Source organism: Schistocerca cancellata, chromosome 5 (assembly GCF_023864275.1).
Source record: "Schistocerca cancellata isolate TAMUIC-IGC-003103 chromosome 5, iqSchCanc2.1, whole genome shotgun sequence".
NCBI classification, from domain to species: Eukaryota; Metazoa; Arthropoda; class Insecta; order Orthoptera; family Acrididae; genus Schistocerca; species Schistocerca cancellata.
Window position 1 is genome coordinate 704,370,390 of NC_064630.1, and position 26,783 is coordinate 704,397,172.

Consider the following 26,783-nt stretch of genomic DNA (forward strand, 5'->3'; position numbering starts at 1 on the left):
TTATTATGTATTAGAATAAAAATTATTTTAAATATAACATAAATTTAAGATGTCTCTCCTGTGCTCAAATTATATTTCACATAATTTTCTGGGCAGATGTGCCTCCCACAAATGATGAAATATGCAAATACTACATTACAGAATCTGATTTGTCACAAATCATTGGAAAAATGGTCTACATGATAAACATATGAATAAAATAAAATAAATAAACTCACCAATGTGCGTTAATAATAGATTACTTATATGCCTCATTGCTGAGGGAAGCCAGTGGACACCATCACTTGATCTCCTGAAAATTTGCCAAAAGACTGTTGATTACTAATGTAATCTATATAAATATAATACTGCACTGGATGAAATAAAGGTCATACCTGTGTATTTGCATTCGCATGTAATAATGTACGTCTAGTACATCAAACCCAAATGAGGCAACAACATCACGTGCATACATATTTGCTTCCATTACTTCAAATCGCATGGTGTGACGTAGAAATTCAACCTAAAAGATTTTTCATTTCAGTAATTTGACAATAAAAAATGAAAACATCAGCTGTTGCATGAGATTATTTGACAGCAAAATTATTTACTGGAAAGTGAAGTGAAGCATTATTGCTTCTGGTTCATAAATGTCATTACATGCACACAAAAATTGTCATAACAGTGATGTCTGGCTGGTCATGTTGTGGTACCTCATAGGGATGTAAAAGAAATCATCCTTACACATTCAATCTGTGAAACTAGACACTTCCTGACTTACATAGTGAATCCAGCCTAGTTCCCCTTCTGAAACTAAGAAAGAACATGACTTGTCAAAGTGAACATTGTGATCTTGCCCTCACCACCTCTGCATGAATAATTTTCACTTGTTAGGGAAATGCTGCTTTGTCTGAGTTCTAGAGTCCAAATAGCTACTATGTCACTTTTCAGTTTGGGTTCAGGAGATAATATTCTACAACTGACAATTTCATGCTGCTGGAGCTGGATAGCCACTAGGCTTTCCTATGCAAGCAACAGCTCACTGGTGCCTTTTTTTCATCTTAAGAAGGCCTATAATACCACCTGGTGGAGGGAGGTGAGGTGGAAATAACATCATCTGAAAGCTGTATCAGTGGTGTTGCTGAGGATGTCTCCTATCCATCCTCTTGCACTGATTCTTTGGTATCATGTTGGGGGAAGTATTGCCAATTAGTTTGACCAGAATTATGTGTGCTGTCACTTTCTTGTTGGCATCAGCAGAATTTTCTGATGACACCACACAGCTAACAGAATCACAGATAGTAATGAATGAACTACTGAACAGAGTTAAGAGGGAAACTGAGAAACTTGTGTTGTCAGTGAATAAGAAAAAGACCAAGATCATGATAATTGGCAGAGGTGAATCACTACCATCTACTGATATACTGTCAGAATATGAAGAAGCTGATCACTTTGTCTACCTGGCTTCAGTGGTTCGGAAAGAGAGTGGCTCTTCACAAGAAATACGGTGTAGAATTGCTCTTGGAGAGGATGCTCAATCAAAGCTGTCTGTGATTTGGAAGGACCAAGTCCTAATCAGACTTATTAAATTGCTACAATCTCTGGTGTTTCCAGGTTTCCTTTTGGGGCTGAAATGTGGACAATAACCAAAGCAGATCGCAAAAAAATTGCTGCAGGTAGTTACTGAGAATATCATAGGTGAACAAACAAACCAACAAATCAGTCCTTCAAGACTCAGTGTGGAGAAGAGGTTGTCCAACATTTGTTTCCAAAGAATCCTGCAGTTCTTTTGTCGCACTGATGACAAGAGGATAACTTGGAAAATATTATCACCCAAGGCAAAGCTGAAGGGAAAAATCTGCAGAGAAGATAACTGAGATGGTGGATGGACCACTTGAAGAAGGAGACAAACCTGACTTGGGGCCAGATACTCCGAGATGCAGAAGACTGGGAAAAATGGAGGCAGTCTACTAAGAGGCTCATGTGATGGTCAGCAACTTTCAACTATTGAAGACGGGGTATTGATGATGATCAATAGAATAACATACACTGTTAAGAAGTGAGAGCAGTGTTTATTATACACTGTTTAGCTGTATTTTTGTAACAAGTAAAAGCTGTGTGTCTGGCATGAATGATGAGTGAGATGGTGGAGCTGTGGACAAAGCACACTGACTTACTGTTCTCACCAGAGATATGTATATTTAAGAACATTTTAAAGCAAATGTGCCACATTTTCGATCCATCTGCTTTACAAAGGAAAGACCACATTCTGTTACTTATAATAACTTTCAGTGCCTTTGCCACAGGACCTGGAGAGCAGGCGGAACTGATCCAGACATATAAGAATTGTATGTGGTCCCAGTCAGATTATGGGTTCAAAGTGTACAGATCAGCAACACATAATAAATTACCCATTCATTATTTGCAGTATTGTTTGCCTTGAAAAAATGACTACAGGAGTCCCGATAATTTATTTGTTGCAGTATGATTAACTGCCCCCAACCCCTTTCTCTCTCTCTCTCTCTCTCACTCATGCACGCGCACACACACACACAAACACACACACACACACACACACACACACACACACACAGAGAGATATATATTCTCCTTCCCTCTTTCCTGACGAAGCAACCGTTTGTTGCACAAGCTTGAATTTTGTGTGTATGTTTGTGTTTGTTTGTGTGTCTATCGACCTGCCAGCGCTTTTATTTGGTAAGTCTCATCATCTTTGTTTTTAGATAAATTTTTCCATGTGGAATGTTTCCCTCTCTCTCTCTCTCTCTCTCTCTCTCTCTCTCTCTCTCTATATATATATATATATATATATATATATATATATATATAATAGAGGGAAACATTCCACGTGGGAAAAATATATCTAAAAACAAAGATAATGTGACTTTCCAAATGAAAGCGCTGGCACGTCGATAGACACACAAACAAACACAAACATACACACAAAATTCTAGCTTTCGCAACCAACGGTTGCCTCGTCAGGAAAGAGGGAAGGAGAGGGAAAGACGAAAGGATGTGGGTTTTAAGGGAGAGGGTAAGGAGTCATTCCAATCCCGGAAGCGGAAAGACTTACCTTAGGGGGAAAAAAGGACGGGTATACACTTGCACACACACACATATCCATCCACACATATACAGACACAAGCAGACACATTAAAAGGCAAAGAGTTTGGGCAGAGATGTCAGTCGAGGCGGAAGTGCAGAGGCAAAGATGTTGTTGAATGACAGGTGAGGTATGAGTGGCGGCAACTTGAAATTAACACAACCACCTAACCTTTATGCACATCATTGTCTACCTACACAAGTTCACCACAGGATCAACATAGCCCAGCTCTAACCAACACTTTTTCGCCTTTTTAAACTTCCCGTTATCCACCAGGCCTCAATCTCCGCTAATTTAAAGTTGCCGCCACTCATACCTCACCGGTCATTCAAGAACATCTTTTCCTCTGCACTTCCGCCTCAACTGACATCTCTGCCCAAACTCTTTGCCTTTTAATATGTCTGCTTGTGTCTGTATATGTGTGGATGGATATGTGTGTGTGTGTGCGAGTGTATACCCGTCCTTTTTTCCCCCTAAGGTAAGTCTTTCCGCTCCCGGGATTTGAATGACTCCTTACCCTCTCCCTTAAAACCCACATCCTTTTGTCTTTCCCTCTCCTTCCCTCTTTCCTGACGAAGCAGCAGTTGGTTGCGAAAGCTAGAATTTTGTGTGTGCGTTTGTGTGTCTATCGACCTGCCAGCACTTTTGTTAGGTAAGTCTCATCATCTTTGTAATGAGGTAATGAGGAAAGAGGTTTTAGGTAGGGTGACAGGTGATCGGCGTGAAAGGAAGTGCTCCATCGCAGCGAGGCCCTGGACGTGCGGAATATTGGTGTATAAGGAAGTGGCATCAATGGTTACAAGGATGGTTTCCGGGGGTAACAGTCTGGGTAAGGATTCCAGGCGTTTGAGAAAGTGGTTGGTGTCTTTGATGAAGGATGGGAGACTGCATGTAATGGGTTGAAGGTGTTGATCAACGTAGGCAGAGATACGTTCTGTGGGGGCTTGGTAACCAGTTACAATGGGACGGCCGGGATGATTGGGTTTGTGAATTTTAGGTAGAAGGTAGGGGTGCAGGGTGTTGGTGGGGTCAGGAGGTTGATGGAGTCAGGTGAAAGGTTTTGTAGGGGGCCTAAGGTTCTGAGGATTCCTTGAAGCTCCGCCTGACCTAAAACCTCTTTCCTCATTACCTTAGCCAGCTTCATCCTGACACACAACTTCTTCACTTTCGAAGGCCAACATACCAACAATTAAAGGGAACAGCCATGGGTACCAGGATGGCCCCCTCGTACGCCAACCTATTCATGGGTCGCTTAGAGGAAGCTACTTGGTTACCCAGGCCTGCCAACCCAAAGTTTGGTACAGATTTATTGATGACATTTTCATGATCTGGACTCACAGTGAAGAAGAACTCCAGAATTTCCTCTCCAACCTCAACTCCTTTGGTTCCATCAGATTCACCTGGTCCTACTCCAAATCCCATGCCACTTTCCTTGACATTGACCTCCATCTGTCCAATGGCCAGCTTCACACGTCCGTCCACATCAAACCCACCAACAAGCAACAGTACCTCCATTATGACAGCTGCCACCCATTCCACATCAAACGGTTCCTTCCCTACAGCCTAGGTCTTCGTGGCAAACAAATCTGCTCCAGTCCGGAATCCCTGAACCATTACACCAACAACCTGAAAACAGCTTTCGCATCCCGCAACTACCCTCCCGACCTGGTACAGAAGCAAATAACCAGAGCCACTTCCTCATCTCCTCAAACCCAGAACCTCCCACAGAAGAACCCCAAAAGTGCCCCACTAGTGACAGGATACTATCCGGGACTGGATCAGACTCTGAATGTGGCTCTCCAGCAGGGATACGACTTCCTCAAATCCTGCCCTGAAATGAGATCCATCCTTCATGAAATCCTCCCCACTCCACCAAGAGTGTCTTTCCACCGTCCACCTAACCTTCGTAACCTCTTAGTTCATCCCTATGAAATCCCCAAACCACCTTCCCTACCTTCTGGCTCCTACCCTTGTAACCGCCCCTGGTGTAAAACCTGTCCCATGCACCCTCCCACCACCACCTATTCCAGTCCTGTAACCCGGAAGGTGTACACGATCAAAGGCAGAGCCACGTGTGAAAGCACCTACGTGATTTACCAACTGACCTGCCTACACTGTGAAGCTTTCTATGTGGGAATGACCAGCAACAAACTGTCCATGTGCATGAATGGACACAGCCAGACAGTGTTTGTTGGTAATGAGGATCACCCTGTGGCTAAACATGCCTTGGTGCATGGCCAGCACATCTTGGCACAGTGTTACACTGTCCGGGTTATCTGGATACTACCCACTAACACCAACCTGTCAGAACTCCGGAGATGGGAACTTGCCCTTCAGTATATCCTCTCTTCTCGTTACCCGCCAGGCCTCAATCTCCGCTAATTTATAATTTCAATTTGCCGCCGCTCGTACCTCACCTGTCTTTCTACAACATCTTTGCCTCTGTACTTCTCCCTCGACTGACATCTCTGCCCAAACTCTTTGCCTTTACAAATGTCTGCTTGTGTCTTTGTATGTGCGGATGGATATGTGTGTGTGTGCGAGTGTATACCTGTCCTTTTTTCCCCCTAAGGTAAGTCTTTCCGCTCCCGGGATTGGAATGACTCCTTACCCTCTTCCTTAAAACCCACATCCTTTCATCTTTCCCTCTCCTTCCCTCTTTCCTGACGAAGCAACCGGGGGTTGCGAAAGCTCGAATTTTTTGTGTATGTTTGTGTTTGTTTGTGTGTCTATCGACCTGCCAGCACTTTCGTTTGGTAAGTCACATCATCTTTGTTTTTTTATATATACACTCCTGGAAATTGAAATAAGAACACCGTGAATTCATTGTCCCAGGAAGGGGAAACTTTATTGACACATTCCTGGGGTCAGATACATCACATGATCACACTGACAGAACCACAGGCACATAGACACAGGCAACAGAGCATGCACAATGTCGGCACTAGTACAGTGTATATCCACCTTTAGTAAGCAATGCAGGCTGCTATTCTCCCATGGAGACGATCGTAGAGATGCTGGATGTAGTCCTGTGGAACAGCTTGCCATGCCATTTCCACCTGGCGCCTCAGTTGGACCAGCGTTCGTGCTGGACGTGCAGACTGCATGAGACGACGCTTCATCCAGTCCCAAACATGCTCAATGGGGGACAGATCCGGAGATCTTGCTGGCCAGGGTAGTTGACTTACACCTTCTAGAGCACGTTGGGTGGCACGGGATACATGCAGACGTGCATTGTCCTGTTGGAACAGCAAGATCCCTTGCCGGTCTAGGAATGGTAGAACAATGGGTTCGATGACAGTTTGGATGTACTGTGCACTATTCAGTGTCCCCTCGACGATCACCAGTGGTGTACGGCCAGTGTAGGAGATCGCTCCCCACACCATGATGCCGGGTGTTGGCCCTGTGTGCCTCGGTCGTATGCAGTCCTGATTGTGGCGCTCACCTGCACGGAGCCAAACACGCATACAACCATCATTGGCACCAAGGCAGAAGCGACTCTCATCGCTGAAGACGACACGTCTCCATTCGTCCCTCCATTCTCGCCTGTCGCGACACCACTGGAGGCGGGCTGCACGATATTGGGGCGTGAGCGGAAGATGGCCTAACGGTGTGTGGGACCGTAGCCCAGCTTCATGGAGACGGTTGCGAATGGTCCTCGCCGATACCCCAGGAGCAACAGTGTCCCTAATTTGCTGGGAAGTGGCGGTGCAGTCCCCTACGGCACTGCGGAGGATCCTACGGTCTTGGCGTGCATCCGTGCGTCGCTGCGGTCCGGTCCCAGGTCGACTGGCACGTGCACCTTCCGCCGACCACTGGCGACAGCATCGATGTACTGTGGAGACCTCACGCCCCACGTGTTGAGCAATTCGGCGGTACGTCCACCCGGCCTCCCGCATGCCCATTATACGCCCTCACTCAAAGTCCGTCAACTGCACATATGGTTCACGTCCACGATGTCGCGGCATGCTACCAGTGTTAAAGACTGCGATGGAGCTCCGTATGCCACGGCAAACTGGCTGACACTGACGGCGGCGGTGCACAAATGCTGCACAGCTAGCGCCATTCGACGGCCAACACCGTGGTTCCTGGTGTGTCCGCTGTGCCATGCGTGTGATCATTGCTTGTACAGCCCTCTCGCAGTGTCCGGAGCAAGTATGGTGGGTCTGACACACCGGTGTCAATGTGTTCTTTTTTCCATTTCCAGGAGTGTATATAAAAGAAAGTGATGTGACTTAACAAACAAAAGCACTGGCGGGTCGATAGACACACAAACATACACACAAAATTCAACCGACGGTTGCTTCATCAGGAAAGAGGGAAGGAGAGGGAAAGACGAAAGGATGTGGGTTTTAAGGGAGAGGGTAAGGAGTCATTCCAATCCCGGGAGCGGAAAGACTTACCTTAGGGGGAAAAAAGGACAGGTATACACTCGCACACACACACATATCCATCCGCATATACACAGAAGCGACTCTCATCGCTCATTGGTCTGTGTATATGCGGATGGATATGTGTGTGTGTGCGAGTGTATACCTGTCCTTTTTTCCCCCTAAGGTAAGTCTTTCCGCTCCCGGGATTGGAATGACTCCTTACCCTCTCCCTTAAAACCCATATCCTTTTGTCTTTCCTTCTCCTTCCCTCTTTCCTGATGAGGCAACAGTTTGTTGCGAAAGCTTGAATTCTGTGTGTATGTTTGTGTTTGTTTGTGTGTCTATCGACCTGCCAGCGCTTTTGTTTGGTAAGTCTCATCATCTTTCTTTTTAAATATATTTTCCCACGTGGAATGTTTCCCTCTATATATATATATATATATATATATATATATATGAATATAATAGAGGGAAACATTCCACGTGGGAAAAATATATTTAAAAAGAAAGATGATGAGACTTACCCAACAAAAGCGCTGGCAGGTCGATAGACACACAAATAAACACAAACATACACACAAAACTCAAGCTTTCGCAACAAACTGTTGCCTCATCAGGAAAGAGGGAAGGAGAGGGAAAGACGAAAGGATATGGGTTTTAAGGGAGAGGGTAAGGAGTCATTCCAATCCCGGGAGCGGAAAGACTTACCTTAGGGGGAAAAAAGGACAGGTATACACTCGCACACACACACATATCCATCCATACATACAAGACACAAGCAGACATTTGTAAAGGCAAAGAGTTTGAGCCAAACTCTTTGCCTTTACAAATGTCTGCTTGTGTCTTGTATGTATGGATGGATATGTGTGTGTGTGCGAGTGTATACCTGTCCTTTTTTCCCCCTAAGGTAAGTCTTTCCGCTCCCGGGATTGGAATGACTCCTTACCCTCTCCCTTAAAACCCATATCCTTTCGTCTTTCCCTCTCCTTCCCTCTTTCCTGATGAGGCAACAGTTTGTTGCGAAAGCTTGAGTTTTGTGTGTATGTTTGTGTTTATTTGTGTGTCTATCGACCTGCCAGCGCTTTTGTTGGGTAAGTCTCATCATCTTTCTTTTTAAATATAAATATAAATATATATATATATATATATATATATATATATATATATATATATATATATATATATATAGAAAGATGATGAGACTTACCAAACAAAAGCGCTGGCAGGTCGATAGACACACAAACAAACACAAACATACACACAAAATTCTAGCTTTCGCAACCAACGGTTGCCTCGTCAGGAAAGAGGGAAGGAGAAGGAAAGACAAAAGGATATGGGTTTTAAGGGAGAGGGTAAGGAGTCATTCCAATCCCGGGAGCGGAAAGACTTACCTTAGGGGGAAAAAAGGACAGGTATACACTCGCACACACACACATATCCATCCGCATATACACAGACACAAGCAGACATTTGTAAAGGCAAAGAGTTTGGGCAGATGTCTGCTTGTGTCTGTATATGTGTGGATGGATATGTGTGTGTGTGCGAGTGTATACCCGTCCTTTTTTCCCCCTAAGGTAAGTCTTTCCGCTCCCAGGATTGGAATGACTCCTTACCCTCTCCCTCCCCTTGGTTGCGAGAGCTAGAATTTTGTGTGTATGTTTGTGTTTGTTTGTGTGTCTATCGACCTGCCAGCGCTTTTGTTTGGTAAGTCTCATCATCTTTCTTTTTAAATATATTTTTCCCACGTGGAATGTTTCCCTCTATTATATATATATATATATATATATATATATATATATATATATATATATATATATATATATATATGGTTATAATAGAAGGAAACATTCCATGAAGGAAAAATATACCTAAAAACAAAGATGATGTGACTTACCAAATGAAAGTGCTGGCAGGTCGACAGACACACAAACGAACACAAACATACACACAAACATACACACAACCATACAAACATAAACATACAAACGAACACAAACATACACACAGCACTTTCATTTGGTAAGTCACATCATCTTTGTTTTTATATATATATATATATATATATATATATATATAGAGACACACACAAATACTGATGAGCCAAAGTATTATTTGAGCGCTACTCAATTTAACTTGAACACCATCTGGTGGCATTGCAGGCACATGACACACTAAGGAAAATATATTACTGGAGCAGATGTGAATGGGGAATCACCCTAGAGACAATATGGGCTGCAAATGGGGAAAACAACTGACATAAGCAACTTTGGCAAAGGGCAGATTGTTATATGGTTCGGTGCCTGGAGAGGCATCTTGACAGTGGCGAAGCTGGTTAATTGTTCGCTTGCTACTAAAGTGGACATCTACGGAAAGTGATTGAAGGACAGTGAAACCATAAGTAAGTGACAAGGTGTTGGATGGCCACATTTCATCAAAAAACATGCAGGTTGAGGTTGCTTGTTCTGCAATGCTATGCAGCAAGCACTCTTTGACAGATCTTACAGGGAGTATGAAACGGAGCAAAGTGGAATCTACTATATGCTCTTATTTCACTCCCAATAATAAGTAATTTTTTCATTCTCCTTTAACTGCTCATTCAAGTACCTACAGAGTACATGTGTAGATGTACTGGAATCTATCAGAACATCAATGAGACTTTGCCTCAATTAAATAAAATATTCAGGCTGTTCTTTTCAATGCGCTGAATTCACTACAGCTGGAATCTGCCAACTCATACAAATACCTGGGTGTAACACTCTGGAGGGATATGGATTGGAATGATTTGAGCTTCAGTGATGGGCAAAGCAGGTACTAGGCTTCCATTTCTTGGTAGAATATTGGGGAAATGCAATAAGTCTATGAAGGAGATTGCTTACAAATCACCCATGCAGCCCATTCCAGAATATTGCTCAAGTTTTTGGGATCCATACCAAATAAGACTAACAGATTGAACATATGCAGAGATAGGCAGCACAAATGGTCACAGGTTTGTGTGACCCATGGGAGAGTGTCACAGAGATGCTGTAGAAACTGAACTAGCAGACTCTTGAAGATAGATATATACTATCCTGAGAAAGACTACTTACAAAGTTTCAAGAACTGGCTTAAAGTGATGACTCTAGGTATATACTACAATGCTCTACGTATCACTCCCATACCTGTCATGGGAGAAAATTAGATTAATTATAGCACACACAGAGACATTTAAACAATCTTTCTCCTGTGCTTCACACACTAATGCAACAGGGAGAAACCATAGAAACTAATATAATGGGTTGTACCCTGTGCCAATCACTTCACATTGGTTTGCAGAGTATAGATGTAGAACTGTCCTTGTCAGAAGGCCAGAATTGTGCTACAATTGTTTGAGGAGTTTAATGTGAATTCTTGTTAATGGATTGGCTACCAAACTCACCCAATATGAACCCTCTGGAAAGCATCTACATTTTATGGAACAAATCTATGCTCATAAACCATTGCCCATAATTTCAGAGAATTGCATGACATGTGCATAGACATCTGGTAGCACAAGACTCCAGAAACCTTCCAAGGACACAGTGACCTTCTGTATTTTAGCTTCTAGTAAGGGCAGGTGGTATATAGTTACATTATGTACATAGTCTGCAGCTCGTGGTCTCGCGGTCGCGTTCTCGCTTCCCGAGCACGGGGTCCCACATTCGATTCCCAGCGGGGTCAGGGATTTTCACCTGCCTCAATGTGAGTGGGTGTTTGTGCTGTCCTCATCATTTCATCATCATTCATCGAAGTAGTGAGATTGGACTAAGCAAAGGCTGGGAATTTGTACGGGCACTGATAACCGTGCAGTTGAGTGCCCCGCAAACCAAACATAATCATCATCATCATACATTATGTACATAGACAATAGGGAAAGTGTAGGTAGTAGTTGATTACTCTAGTCTGTAAATACTTACTTTTATAATGATTTATGTGGTGACAAATAAATGGAGCGTACTATTATCTGGAATGCCATGCACATTGCAACAGTAACTGCCTGTACTGAAGTTGTAATGGACAAAAGCGAGGAAGGAATACATATCAGCAGCAAATGCAGCAATTCCTTCAATTGCCCTTCCGTTGTGTAGGTCACCATTCTAGTTATGATGACAATTCAAATGCACAAGGTTGTCAGAAGTCCTAAAATGTGTTCCTTGGAGACTTACAAACACAAATTCAGTGTGCACTAGAAGCCACAGTTCCTCTACATTAGTTTCAAGCCATTCATGTATCACTGTAATACATGACTCATTATATATTAAGTTTTTCTTTTCATTTCCCCTCTGCTACTGGTTGAAGGTTATGAGATATCTGGAGAGGATTAGTGGAATTTTCTTACTCTTTTAAGTTCACAAGTTTATTTGACATTGCTGGTATCTGACAATTATTATCATGTTTCCATCCTTGATATGCTAGACTCCATGTTTCTCTTCTTATTCTTTTCTGCAGCTTTAGATTGATGTGGCTCACAGGTTGTACAAATTAAACATTATTGTGGGCATAATTGTTTGGGGCAATGTGACGCTCTCAGACTCAAAAAATAGCAGGACCATTTCAACAATTTGTAATATCACAAAACTGCTGGTGATATTTGGTATCTGTAACTGCCAACCCATTGTATGTGCAAGCTGTTTTATAAGTAGTACTGCTTCTTAAAATATGTGCGATATGTCTATAGGTACTGTATTTTTCTCCTTTCACATAATGACTACCATGAAGAGAAAATGTGACAGATCTGAACACGAGCCACATTATTGAACATCTGGTCATGAACTGCAATGTGCCAAAGGCTATGATCCCTCAGATCCCTCACATATTGCCACTGTCTTTACCATTAGATTTTTATACTAACTCTTCCCTTTATATTAAAGGAGAGGGGTTGAGTTGAGTCGAGTTTGTCTGACAGGTTTATTTTACTTTACTATGCTTGTAACATAAATAATTATTGATTGAAAATTGAAAGTTAAAGAAATAGTTGCTCTGGGTTTGAATATACTAAATTTTATGAAGGAGATGAAAATTAGCTGTATCAGAAGGAAACATTTTAATTTTTATTATTTTCTGGAGCATGGAGAGGAGTTTATGGGGTGTACTACACAAGATTTGTGAATTATTTACAGATATGAAGACTATTTTAAGAGACAGGAATTTTAAACTTCCTGGCAGATTAAAACTGTATGCCGGACCGAGACTCGAACTCGGGACCTTTGCCTTTCGTGGGCAAGTGCTCTACCAACTGAGCTACCCAAGCATGACTCACACCCCGTCCTCACAGCTTTACTTCTGCCAGTACCTCGTCTCCTACCTTCCAGACTTTGCAGAAGCTCTCCTGCGAACCTTGCAGAACTACCACTTGCCCGCGAAAGGCAAAGGTCCTGAGTTCGAGTCTCGGTCCGGCACACTGTTTTAATCTGCCAGGAAGTTTCATATCAGCACACATTCTGCTGCAGAGTGAAAATCTCATTCTGGAAACATCCCCAAGGCTGTGGCTAAGCCATGTCTCCACAATATCCTTTCTTTCAGGAGTGCTAGTTCTGCAAGGTTCGCAGGAGAGCTTCTGCAAAGTTTGGAAGGTAGGAGACGAGGTACTGGCAGAAGTAAGGCTGTGAAGACAGGGTGTGCGTTGTGCTTGGGTAGCTCAGTTGGTAGAGCACTTGCCCGCAAAAGGCAAAGGTCCTGAGTTCGAGTCTCGGTCTGGCACACAGTTTTAATCTGCCAGGAAGTTTCATATCAGCGCACACTCCGCTGCAGAGTGAAAATCTCATTCTGGAAACATCCCCAAGGCTGTAGCTAAGCCCTGTCTCTGCAATATCCTTTCTTTCAGGACTGCTAGTTCTGCAAGGTTCGCAGGAGAGCTTCTGCAAAGTTTGGAAGGTAGGAGACGAGGTACTGGCGGAAGTAAAGCTGTGAGGACGGGGTGTGAGTTGTGCTTGGGTAGCTCAGTTGGTATGTCACTTACCCGCGAAAGGCTCAGGTCCCAAGTTCGAGTCTCGGTCCAGCACACAGTTTTAATATGCCAGGAAGTTTCATATCACCACACACTCCACTGCAGAGTGAAAATCTCATTCTAGAGAGGAATTTGATTAATATTTCTGACCCATTAGAAGTTCTGTACCGCACAGCGACAATTTCATGAATGCTGTTGTCAACATATATGTTGGAAGTTAATCACAGTTATAACTGTTGCTGTACATATCATATTTTCCTAAACTTGCAATCTACAAATGGAAATTAATATTATCAGACAACAGAGAATTTTGGTAGACAGCAGAATTGTTATGTGGTGTTCAACTGACTTGGAGGAGATGAAATATAAGAAGCAAAAATTATGATAGGATGACATCACAAATGGCAAATTGGAGGATGCAGCCGAACATGTACTGCCAAAAATAAATGCTACACCAAGCACTCCCTTACCCAAAACCATACTTAACATGAACATGCAATATTAGGGAAATATTTTCATTTTCTCATTGTTTCTCTGGCTCCACAGGACCTTTGCTCGTTAAACTCTTTTCTAATGGAATCTCATAATTAAGGTTAACACCCTGCCCATTCCACAAAGAGTTTTAGAAGTTGGGTTCAAAGTCTTCACCCCAACCCACCCAAAACATGTAAGACATGTCAACCAGAAAAGCCCTATTCACCTGGGCAGAAATGAACTGCACATGTGTAATGTACCTCATCAAACATTCAACTCATGTATGTGTAACTCTCTTTCCATTTGAAGTTCTTAATAAAAAGTTCTGTATCTTCATCATCATGAAGATGTCTACAGCAAAATGCCCATTCTTTTAAACAGTCAACATTTCATCCTCTCACCTTGACCAGAGTCCATGAAGCAAGCCCAGAGGGACAACTGTTAGAACTGAACATGGCCCACCTCAGGAAAACCAGATTCGGCGAACTTGAACCTGTCAGTCCATGCTGAGTTGCTTGCTCATTAACACCAACCTGTAATATGAAGCTGGGCCACGTTTTGTAAACGTTATTCGTGTGTGCTGCATGTGTAATTAAGATGATGAGGTTGAAAGTGACGTCCATTGACTGGAATAGCACTCACATAGTGCATTTTGAAAAGTGTATTAAGCTTGCGCTCGAAAACATAACACACGAATATTTCGACAGGCAGAACTACATAGCTCTGCAGCAAACGAATAACAACAAACAAAACTAGGTCCAACTTAGAATGCTTGTAACTGCCATCTGAAGATGGATTTGTAAAGAATAATCCAAAACCGGTCATGGTCTGAAGATAATAAACCTTTTTAAACCATGCATGTGGCTGGTAGCTGTTTTTTATAAATTATAAACCTTAATACAACAGCCACGTTTCTCAACATGTCGACTTTCGACAAAATAGCATTGTCATTGCTTATTACGTATCTCTCTATGTCCAAAAGCAGTTCTTGTGTAACAGCTTCAGGTTATGCAAATGGACAGCATTCCATGACATACACTTTTTACCGAGCAAGAAATTGTTTATCAGATGAAAGTAGTGTATGGAAGTGGAGATCTTACATCAGCAAGAATATCCTCACATTATCTAAATCCCATAATAGTGATCCACAAAAACTATGAATCGTTGTAGTATTTCAGTTGCTGTATTTTAACTGACAGGCTGTTACTTATTGGGTCATTCTATGTCAAAGGGACCAATATTAAAACATGTCCCCACTCCACCCACTCCAAATCTAATGAAATTTGGTGTGAAGGTTCTATGTGGTCTTTGAGGGTTATATACCAAATTTCAGTCATACTATGGCAAAAATTAGAGATTGAGCCACACCTAAATATAGATTAAATCCTCTAAAATGGCTAAAAAGTTTGTCGCACTATTCTGAGAGCCATGGTCTCACTGACCACTGCTACTTTTCATATGAACCAATCACATCAAAACTTCAGAAGGTTATTTCTACCTATGATGTCTATATTTGGATCAAATTTAATTAACATTGAATGCCTGGATGAAAAGTTATGCATCTGTAAATTTGGTCAAAATTTTCTATGGGAAAATTTTTAGGGTATTTATTGGGGGCAATATCTCAACTGTGCCTTGTTCAATCCTTTTTCTCTTGCCACAGGTGGAAAGAGCATGCTTTAAGCTTTAAAAGCTATATTGTTTAATTTCTGTATCTTGCATATTGATGGGTAAGAATACCTCTCAAAAGTAGGGAAAATGGATTATCGATAAATACCAAAAATTAATACAATTTGAAGTTGTAAGTCAAAAAATGTGTAACTGCAGTGTCTTTTAATAGTATAAGATTGGCTTTTGGTTTAGGGAATGTAACTATGCTAATAAGAAGTTTTTTTACATTATTTTACAGTATAGAATAATGTCACATAGGAGAAGGTGTAATTAAATGAATGACGAACACTAACTTCATTTTCATGAAGGTTTATTCAGCACTTGCACATACAAGAGCACGGAGCAAGCTGCCTCTGGCCAGAACACGTACTCTAATGTTTTCGGACGACAAGAGACAGTGTGGTATTGGGTTGCAAGACACACACATCTCTCAATTCAGTTAACTTGCATGTTGTGTATAGCTGATCCTCTTCTCTAGGTAATCAGCTATGTCAATCTCCCACGAGCTTCTTCTCAGAAGACTATAGCTGGTTAAGGGAATTTATTAAAATACTTCTCTCTCCTTGACATAATTTTGATACTCATATAATACTTTTCAGTCCCATCACTTTATATTTTCAACTTCCACAGATAATAACTTCTGCAAGCTAATTTATTCCTTACACGTTAGACTTATTTAAACATATTCAAATAGCATACATGTGTCTTGTTTCGTTCATAGCCAAGACACGAAATAATTTAAAAGTCTCTAGTCTCAAGTGAGTCCAATACATGAATGTGCAAGCACTCTATATTCAACTGTTCAATAGCCTTTTTTACAATCACCACAGACACTAACACATCTAAGAATATGACATAATTATTCATTGAGTTCTACTCACGTCTTCTGTGGTGCTGCTGGAAAACACTTGTCGTCATCAGTGACTTGCCCCTCTTACAGTCTTCTAATAACAAACTTCCTACTAGCACATAGAAACAGGTGGATGCATAGAAACGTTCTCACTCTCCCGCACTTGTACCTAAAACATTGGGTGTTTGAGATGGAGGAAGGCCGAGTGTTTCTAGAATTTACCACGAAATTCCTGAGGCACTACATATCCCTCCCCTTAGCTTGAACCCATGATATTTTATACATATTCATTATGTACAATAATACTGCACAAAATGATATTTCTTTATCTTTTAACAGTATCTCTCTTTTTTACTGATAACCATACATAGTTTACCACAATTACAAAATGTGAACCTTTCAATCTATGTTGGAGTTACCTCTTTTCACTCTCCAAAAATTCGTGAGCACCAAACTTTTGTTTTCTATTCCTCTTACAATCGTAAATTACAGGTGCACATAATTCATGAATACTCTACTGCTTTGTTCTTAATTCCCGTACTATTTTTCCTAAGTATGTACTTATTCATTACTTATTTCAATCTGGAGGAACTCTGGGTATAATAAAGTGTTCCCTTCTTCTGACACCTGTAAATCTAAAACATAAAAATGCTAGTGCTCCATAGAATTCAAACTTACCAGACTCATCCCTTTAAATGTGTGACTTCTGTCATGATACTGCCCTTTTTCCCTTTAGAAACAGTACCTACATCTTAATGTTACATGGGTTGATCCTAGGAGTACCCTTTCTCCTTCCGTTTTGGTAGGTACGTCCCTTTCTTATTCCTATCCTCCTATGGTACAGGTCAATCCCCTTCTTGGTGCCCCTGTCCACGCAGTATAGGTCAGCCTTTCATAGGTCTGCCTATCCGCCCTTTCTCTCATCTAATAAATGTTGAGCGCACCCTCCGTATCCTTCTTGAATAGGCTTCCCGGTTCATTGTGCTAGCATACATCTTTATGAATATTATTCTTAAATATTCTCTGGTAAAATTACAAATCTACTTTACACTTCTATTCCACTTTCTAATACTTCATCTAACACCTTAGAGTCCTCTTTCAATCCTCACTTTTACCATGTAAACAGATATCATGTTCAGACATAGTAGCTGTTATGTCTACCTGTATTTACCAACTTTCTGTAGATACTATGCCTTTTCTCGAAGGACTGGCACGGCACATGTAAATATATTTTTGAAAGTGGGGGAAAAAAAAAAGAAAAAGGTGCAGAACCGTCACATATCAACAATGTAATATGTGCATTGACTCAGATGTACATATATCTTTGTTCCCCAAATCCCCTGGTGGTTCTGACATCACTTCAGGTTTCTAATTCGTAATTCTCCTGTTTGTGTTTAAGTGTATCTTTTTGTGTATGTACATGTGTGTTTGTGTATCCTGATTCTTCGGCCTACTTACAGGAAATATGTTGAAGGTTATTGGAAACCACGGAAAATAAGGACATCAGTGATAGAAGTATATGCATATGGAAAGAGGGAAAGATAGACCGGTACTCAAATGAGAAGTAAGAGAGGAAAAAGTAGAACTGGTTGCTAAGATCAAAGAAGAGAAAGAAAATAGCCCCAAAGACAGGAAAACCCTTACCACCCCCCTTCCCCAGGATCCCTACTTTACCGGTACTTGAGTGAGAAGCCGGAGGAGATATGATGTTAAACATCTCCTACAGAACAGACATTCTCACCCTCACCTTTGAAGCCCCTGAAGAAAAATCTTAGCAACATCTATGGAACAGCAAATGGTGAAGAATCAGTTACACTTGTCTGTGAGGGTTGTCTGAAATTTGGGGTGTGTGATAAGTGTTAGTCATGCTTGTACTTACACTACCCAGCCCTTCCAAAAGTGATACAAACCCTCCCATTTACATTATATCTCACAAAGGGTAAAAATTATGTATCATGTTATCACAATTATGTAATGGTTCATATAAACTTCCATTTTCTATTACCGTATTTACTCGAATCTAAACTGCACTTGAATCCAAGCCGCACCTGAAAAATGAAGCTCGAAATAAAGGGAAAAAAAATTCCCAAATCTAAGCCGCACCTGAAATTTGAGACTCGAAATTCAAGGAGAGAGAAAAGTTTTAGGTCGCACCTCCAAATCGAAACAAAGGTGGTCTACTGTAATATGAGACACAATTTAGGTCGAATGAATGACGATACAGCTACAGTAGTTTGGTTCGAGTCATAATCTTAGCAGTTAAGCTTTACCAGGCAGCCATAGCTATGCGTCAGGCGCTCTGTCCGTATTTATACGGGTACCCTTCCTCTTTCATATGCTTCGTCTGGTTTGAATCGATTGCTTATTTTGCTTTGATCTGATAAGTGCTGTCGTCTTTGTTATAGGTGTTTACATCACTCTAGGCTGAAAATGCATTACTGTACTGTGTCATGCATTGTTTGTCGCATTCTAATAGTGAGTGTTTACAGCCTGTTGCCGCTCGCGGCATGGCTTGCTTTTGTGCGCGCTACCACCGCTTACAATTTAAAAAAAAAATAGAGAGAGGAATCGTCTCATTAGCGAAACAATGACAAGAGACTGCTATTTGCTGTTACTTACACTGCTGATTTCTTTGATAATGATAAACAAGAACCAAATAATAGACTGCGTACGATAGAACATGGTCTGAACGAGAGTTAGGCAAAAATTTTTCTCCGTTTGAAAATGTTTGCAGCCGCTTCTTTAGTACACCAAATTCTACACAGAAATTAGTCATCATCTTTGATTTAAAAATCTAGTCAGTTGCCGTGCTTCGTTTCTGACTGTATCACTATTAGGCATAAGAATAATACGAATAAAACATGACACGATACGTATATTCTTCCGCGTTTGCTGTTGTCTCACTCTAGTTTCGTAGTTTATTAGGCTGACAGGATTTAAATGAGATAGCAGCAAACACGAAAGAATACATGAAAAAATGTTTATATTCATATTATTCTTACGGTGAAGAGAATACTGCATGTGATTCACATTTCATCAGGTTCCTATTAGCAACCATCTCTTCTCACAGGTAGTAAAAAATTCAGAACGTAGAGTTGGCCATATTGACAAACATCCCAAACAGTCTCGCCAGTTGGATTTTCGTAGTACATTGAAATTCCGCTACATTCGAAGATGAACACGGAATTTGTATTTACTTCGTTGGATAATGTTCGAAAATGCAGTGGTTGAAACTTGGGGCGGAGAAAAAAAAACTCGTCTTCCACCTTTTTTTTTAATTTATTTACTGACGCAGAGGTTTTGGCGCCAGTATTTATTTTTGTGCCTACAAAGCATGCCTGTGTAGTGCTACATATATTCGACGGCAGAAGTTAGTTGTGGCGGCACCTACCAACATTTTTCAGAACTTCCGCTTGCTTTGCACTTGATTCTAAGCCGCAGGCGGTTTTTTGGATTACAAAAACCAGAAAAAAGTGCGGCTTAGATTCGAGTAAATACAGTAATCTAATATTCCTTGATTACTCTCAAAGAATAACTTCGGCAAAATTAAGATGTAGCTATACTCTGATGCTGGGATTCGAGACCACCACTAACTAGAGCGGAGCGTGAAGGCGACTTAAATACTTAGGACGACTTCTTCCAAACTCTACGCTGATGCCGGGATTCGAGACCACCACTGAGTAGAAAAGAGCAGGGAGGTGACTTAAATACTTATCAGGCACTAACAACTGAGTACTGAGAACACAGACTGTTCTGGCTGTAACTGCAGATATATCAAATCAGAATCTAACTGCTTCTAAGGAGCATATTATGAAGACAGCGATAGGTGCTTCAGTCCTGACTCGATATAACAACAAAATTTATCGAGTTCATGACATAGCGTGGAACAGAAGCCTACGTAACCCATTTGAGACCACAAATAGTACTCCAATCACTTATTGCTATTACTACAAGAACTACAAGAAGGAGTATGGCCTTGATATCAAATTGCTTGTCAGCCAAATAAAGACAAGGATGCAGACGTAAGAGAAAACTGATCAACTTGTATGTCTCTTTAAAGGTGGATAATAGGCTAGTATAAGAATTCAAGAATAGATTACAGAATAGTTTAAGATTTGAAGGGCATTCGATGCAGGAAAAATAGTACAGAAGAAACACCGAAAACATCCAGGGATCCGACAGTTGTCACCCCGCCCATTAACACAGAATGGTAACGTCCCTGGGAAACAGATGTGACTCTGCCTGGATCCCATGGATCTGACCTTAACCTCACTTCAGCAAGTGCAAACCAGTACTTCTCGTTAAATTTTGTGTGAAAGTCTCCCCACGACAAAACAATCACCACTTTACTAGGAAACACAACATTAGGTAAAGTTATTCTACTTTGTCATGAACAAGTTTGAATTCTTCGCACAAGACGTCCATAACCTTGTTAGTATCATTAAGTTTGGAAGAAGCAATAGTCAAAACGTTTCCGGAGGTTATACTCTCTGTAACTTTTCGATCTTTAATTTGTTCAAATGGTTCCTCCACACTATATACATTTATAATATCAAAGGTGACTATTTTTTCTTTGAAATCTTGTTCCATATTATTTATTCGTGAACTGACAGCTCGTGTAGTAACAGCTCATATATTAACACCTGGAATTTTCGGCTGAATAATCGATAATACTTCCTTAGGTCGATCTGTGCTCTCTTTCAAAGTATTCATGTCCTGTCTGACGGAATTAAATTTAACATTACATACATTTTCACAATATCCTAATTTTTCGCTCAGTTCCGTTTCTACATTATTACATTTATCTTCAATGTCAAATTCTAATTTTTTAGTTAAGTTCGAATACATTCTAGAAGTATCCACAAATGTCAAGAATCATTGTACTGGAATGTTCAGTAACAGTAATTGACTGTTCAAGGTTTCACTCTGAGCATTTAAACTAGAATGTACTAACAATTGAAAGAAAAATGCCCTCAGTCAATATTTTTAATGAATTAACTGGGTTTCAACACTGCTAGGACTGTCTTCCTCAGAATTTAAATCAAAGAATGGTCTATAACATGGTCACAGAATTATGACTAAAAACGTATGATACAGAGTATAAGTACAGAATCATTGTGAAAGACTGGCAGTACTTATATGTCATCTATCAAATAATAAATATGCCAAAAGGTCATTAGTCACAAAGATATTTAAGATAAAAATTGTGATGGCGAGCCACTAAGGGCTGCTCGTTACTTACGCGGTTAGAGGTTGCAAACAGACAGAGGGGCCCACGTTAACAAATGCTAGTGCTATAGTGAAGTAGCCTCATTGTATCTACAGCTACTAGATGATGCGCTCGTTGCAGTGCCATGTTCACCTGGTTGCATTTATTATCTTATAAATGACATATAAGTACTGCAAGTCTTTCACTATGATTCTGTACTTATATTCTTATAATAGAAGGAAACATTCCACGAAGGAAAAATATATCTAAAAACAAAGATGATGTGACTTACCAAATGAAAGTGCTGGCAGGTCGACAGACACACAAACGAACACAAACATACACACAAAATTCAAGCTTTCGCAACAAACTGTTGCCTCATCAGGAAAGAGGGAAGGAGAGGGAAAGACAAAAGGATGTGGGTTTTAAGGGAGAGGGTAAGGAGTCATTCCAGTCCCGGGAGCGGAAAGACTTACCTTAGGGGGAAAAAAGGACGGGTACACACTCGCACACACACACATATCCATCCACACATATACAGACACAAGCAGACATATTTAATGCTGTCTGCTTGTGTCTGTATATGTGTGGATGGATATGTGTGTGTGTGCGAGTGTGTACCCGTCCTTTTTTCCCCCTAAGGTAAGTCTTTCCGCTCCCGGGACTGGAATGACTCCTTACCCTCTCCCTTAAAACCCACATCCTTTCGTCTTTCCCTCTCCTTCCCTCTTTCCTGATGAGGCGACAGTTTGTTGCGAAAGCTTGAATTTTGTGTGTATGTTTGTGTTCGTTTGTGTGTCTGTCGACCTGCCAGCACTTTCATTTGGTAAGTCACATCATCTTTGTTTTTAGATATATGTACTTATATTCTGTATCATACGTTTTCAGTCATAATTCTTTGACCATGGCTGGAATACTTCTCAGCTTGTGAACTTCTCCTTGTTGTTCTCATACCATTGCTTGGCAGTGCCCTCCAAGTAGAAAAATACGTTCACCAAACACACGGTGTCAACCCACTTGTTAAATTTGGCTACATGATCGTATACCATTTGGATCTTGGCCATCATCACCAGAGAACCCAGAAGGATGTCTCATGTAGTGGCACACAGTTGCTGTCATTGTAATGTCCTCTTCTTCTGCTGTCTCTGATGGATTGTGTTGAATATGGCTCGAACTCGGGTTTCTCGCCACGTAAACGGCAGCTCTGTTGTGGCTTGATGGGAGCCACTGTGTCGTCGATAATATGCGCTATCACAAGTTCCAATACCCAGCGCCTCCACCAGAATAATGTCACGTAGAAGAAGGTGTAATTAGATGAATGATGAACACTAACTTTACTTAACGAAGGTTCATTCGGCACTTGCACATATAAAAGCGTGGAGCGAACTGCCTCCGGCCAGAATGCATACGGTATATATATGGTTACTGAACATTCCAGTACAATGATTCTTGACATTTGTGGATACTTCTAGAATGTATTCTAACCAAATACAGATATTAAAATTTCACAGTTCAGGTGAGTTTTGAACTCACGACCCTCCATGTAACAGCCTAGTATCATAACGACTACACTACAGTGGCTGTGCTACTCAGAGTGACAATATAAATAGAACAAAACTTCAGAAATGCCCTTAAGATTATAAACTCTAGAAGTTCATAATAGAACACTATGTTGCTTTAGAACGTTTTAACCCTACAATGCATGGTGATGCATATACGCATTGTCACCAAGTTTCCATCGGCATTATATTTAAGGCTCTATCCTCACAGCAGTGGTACATTGCTGAATCACCACTTTCAATTTTTGCTTTCAATATTGCCAATTTTCATAACGTCAGTTTTCTGTGCAATCTTTGGTGTTGACATTATTGTACAATCTTAGTGTTGAGTACTGAGTCTTTGAATAATCAATAATCATTGTTGCAGCCGAAGGTAAGCACGAAAACAATATTTTTTGATACGCTAATTTGCATATTTTATGTACACAGAAGTCTGAATCTGCTATGCTTCAAACCAGGATATTCGTGAGCTTTCACAATTGCTTCTTATAGGTTAATAAACTATTGTATAAAATGAACCAAGAGACCCTTGCACCCTGCTACTTTGGTGGATCAAACAGAGCTGATTGTCATAAGTCGTCACCTTTCTATTATGGAGAATGTCAACTACAGTGAGTTAAGGAAATGTTACCAGTGGACAAAGAGCTTCTATAAATTAGGACTGGGCTTGATTTTCGGGTACTGATGACTGTGCAGTTAAGCGCCCCACAAATCAAACATCATCTGGGCTTGATTTTATTGAAGATGCCCAGATTTGTCCATACCATAAGGCCTTGTTGATGAGAAAATTTCAATTCCTGCAGAAGACTTGCTGCAATCCATTCAATAAAAATAACATGTAATGAAGAAGGCCTTAACACCAGTAACCACTGCACTGTCTGACAGGTTGAAGTTACTGTCTGATAAAGTTTTTAAAACAGGTCAGAAAATTTGTACCAAATGTAGACATGAAGTGGCCCAAAAAAGAAACATCCCACCACAATAAGCAAGACTCACCATCCACTGAAGACATGGATTTTGTTGATGCTAGCTTTACTGCTAATACAGCAATATCATAAATTGGAGAGTCATCATTAAAGCTTCAATGAATCAGCAAAAGCAATTCAATGGGACACATAAAGCGCAAAGTTCTGAAAGCCCAAGGCAGCATTACTAAGGTAAATGCCACAGCTGCTGGTGTGAGCCAAGTAGATGTTGGTCAAATGCAAAGATAAGAGTGCCAAAAAGGTAAAGACACAGACATCTTAATTGAAGAACTTAAGATTAAGCTTCAGACTTCAGGCAATTGCAGTAAAGTAGAATTTTGACCCTGGCCCCAAATAGCTGGACTATTGAAAAAAGGCTAAAGAATTTGCTGTTTCAACTAAAATGATGAAGAAGGCTAGGAAACTTAAGATGGAAGATGGGATTTTGGCAACACCTGCAAACTGAAAATGGAAAAAGTTCAGTGCTGAAGTAAAAAAATATGTCCTCACCTTTTTGAAGACTAGTTTTCTCATTTATGTCCTTGCAAAAAGGATTCTGTTGCAGTACGAATAAAAGGGGAAAAGATTCACAAGCAGAAACGCCTGCTCCTTTGTAACCTGAAATAAATGTTCATTGCTCATTGTAAGCAATATGGAAATAAACTGAGATTCACTAAATTTTGTGGCTGAAATGGTGAACTGCAGTTGGTGCTTCTGGATCACATTCTTTATGTGTATGTGCAGTTCATCAAAATGTCAAACTGATGATGGCTTCAACAACATCCACCCAAGATGACTACAAGAATTTGATGAAAAAACTGTATGCAGTTTGGAATAAAAGATTGTATGCTGTAACACTGTGAGGAATGTCCAGGAAAAAAGCAACTACAGGCTTTTCTTTAAGACGCTTTTAAAGACAATGACTCTGAAGAAACAATGGAAACAAGCAATGGTCCATACTAACAGAGACACGTTAGAAAGATGTCATATTGTTGAAGATTTCATGGAGGCACTGATTTTGAAAATTACCAGTTTAAGACATCATCACTTTGTGTCAAAACACCAAAGTTTATACCTTAAGCATCTAAAAAGAAATCTTGCAGGAAATGAATTAATTATATTGATGGAGTCTGCTAAGAATTATTTATTTGTTGTTAAAGATGCTGTGCAAGAGTTTCATGGGGAGAATAGCCAGGCCACATTACATCTACTTGTTGTCTATTTTGGTGGCAAAGAATGTCAAGAGTATTAGCAGTTGTATGATCAGCAACCCCGTTATGATACCATTGCGGTTCACACTTTTCAAGTAAAGTTAATAGCATATTTAAAGACAAAGATTGAAAACATTATAAACATTTATTACTTTAGTGATGGTTCAGCTGCTCAGTATAAGAATTTCAAAAATTTCATCAATCTATGTCTGCACAAAAAGGATTTTGGAATCACAGCCGAATGGAATTTTTTTAAAACAAGCCACAGTAAATCGCCTTGGCATTGGAGGAACAAACAGCCCGTGCTAGTCTGCAGAGCCCCTTAGGTAACCAAATGTTGACACCATTCAATTTGTTCATATTCTGTAAAGGTAATAATTTGATCATAAAGTTGTTTTATGTACCAAAAGAAGAGACTGAAAAAAAAATCAACTTGATCAAGATACAAGGTTGCCATGGGACATACATACAGTATCTGGAACGAAAGAAAATTGTCAATTTAAGCAAATGAATTGTAATCAGCTCAGAGCAAGCAGTTTCCAGTGATGCTACAACATTCACAGTTCATGCCTTCGAAACAGATGAATGAATTCCAGCAATCTTAATTGCAAGTTTACAACCAGGACAATATGTTGCATGTATGTATGACAGGATTTGGTGGTTTGGAACATGTGTGAAGTTTCACGTTCACTTGTGTGAACAACAAGATGTCCTCATCAGCTTTACGCATCCACACGGTTCTGCTCGTTCCCTCCATTGGCCAACTGCTAAGGACACCTGCTGGATTCCTGAGCAACATATTTTCATGATTTTAGAAGCACCATCAACATCATCATCAGGAATACAATACAGTTATTCACAATCTGTCCTTGACAAAATTGTAGAACTGTTTAACCAAAAATGGAACTGACTCTTTAGTATTTGTGTTTTGAAAATTTGCTATATTGTGTATTATATTTGTTTTTATGGCATGTGTTAAATTAATGATTGAAACAGATTTACATACTGGAATAAAAACACATTAATTATGGGACTTAATGAGCAAAATATTTCACTTTTCTATATTCTCAAAGTGCTAAAATAATAACTTTTGAAACGTATTCTTACTACTACTCCCCCAAAATACCCTAAAGTTTGCACATAGAAAATTTTGACCAATTTTGCAGATGCATATCTTTTCATTTAGGCATCCAATGTTAAGTAAATCTGATCCATATATCAACATCACAGGTAGGAATAAGTCTCTGAAGTTTTGGTGTGACTGATTCATATCAAAAGTAGCAGCGATTGGCCAAACCTTGGCTATCAGGATAGCACGACAAATTTTTGAGCCACTTTAGAGGCTTGTATCTATATTTAGGTGTGGCTAAATCCCTAATTTTTGCCATGGTGTGATTCAGCATAAAAAG

The 26,783-nt window shown here is 40.5% G+C and overlaps 1 protein-coding gene and 1 non-coding gene across 2 annotated transcripts in view; both read right to left on the bottom strand.

Annotated features, from left to right (window-relative positions):
* LOC126188772 (PC-esterase domain-containing protein 1A-like) overlaps nt 1-26,783 on the bottom strand; it is a 222,053-nt gene that overhangs the window by 95,922 nt on the left and 99,348 nt on the right. The window contains exons 6-7 of the mRNA XM_049930384.1: nt 375-502; nt 219-292 (exon numbers count right to left, since the gene is read on the bottom strand). Of these exons, the coding sequence (XP_049786341.1) occupies nt 219-292; nt 375-502 (202 nt within the window). The remainder of the gene's footprint in view (nt 1-218; nt 293-374; nt 503-26,783) is intronic.
* Trnas-cga (transfer RNA serine (anticodon CGA)) lies at nt 12,666-12,740 on the bottom strand. Its single transcript has one exon. It is a non-coding gene; the product is annotated as a tRNA-Ser (tRNA).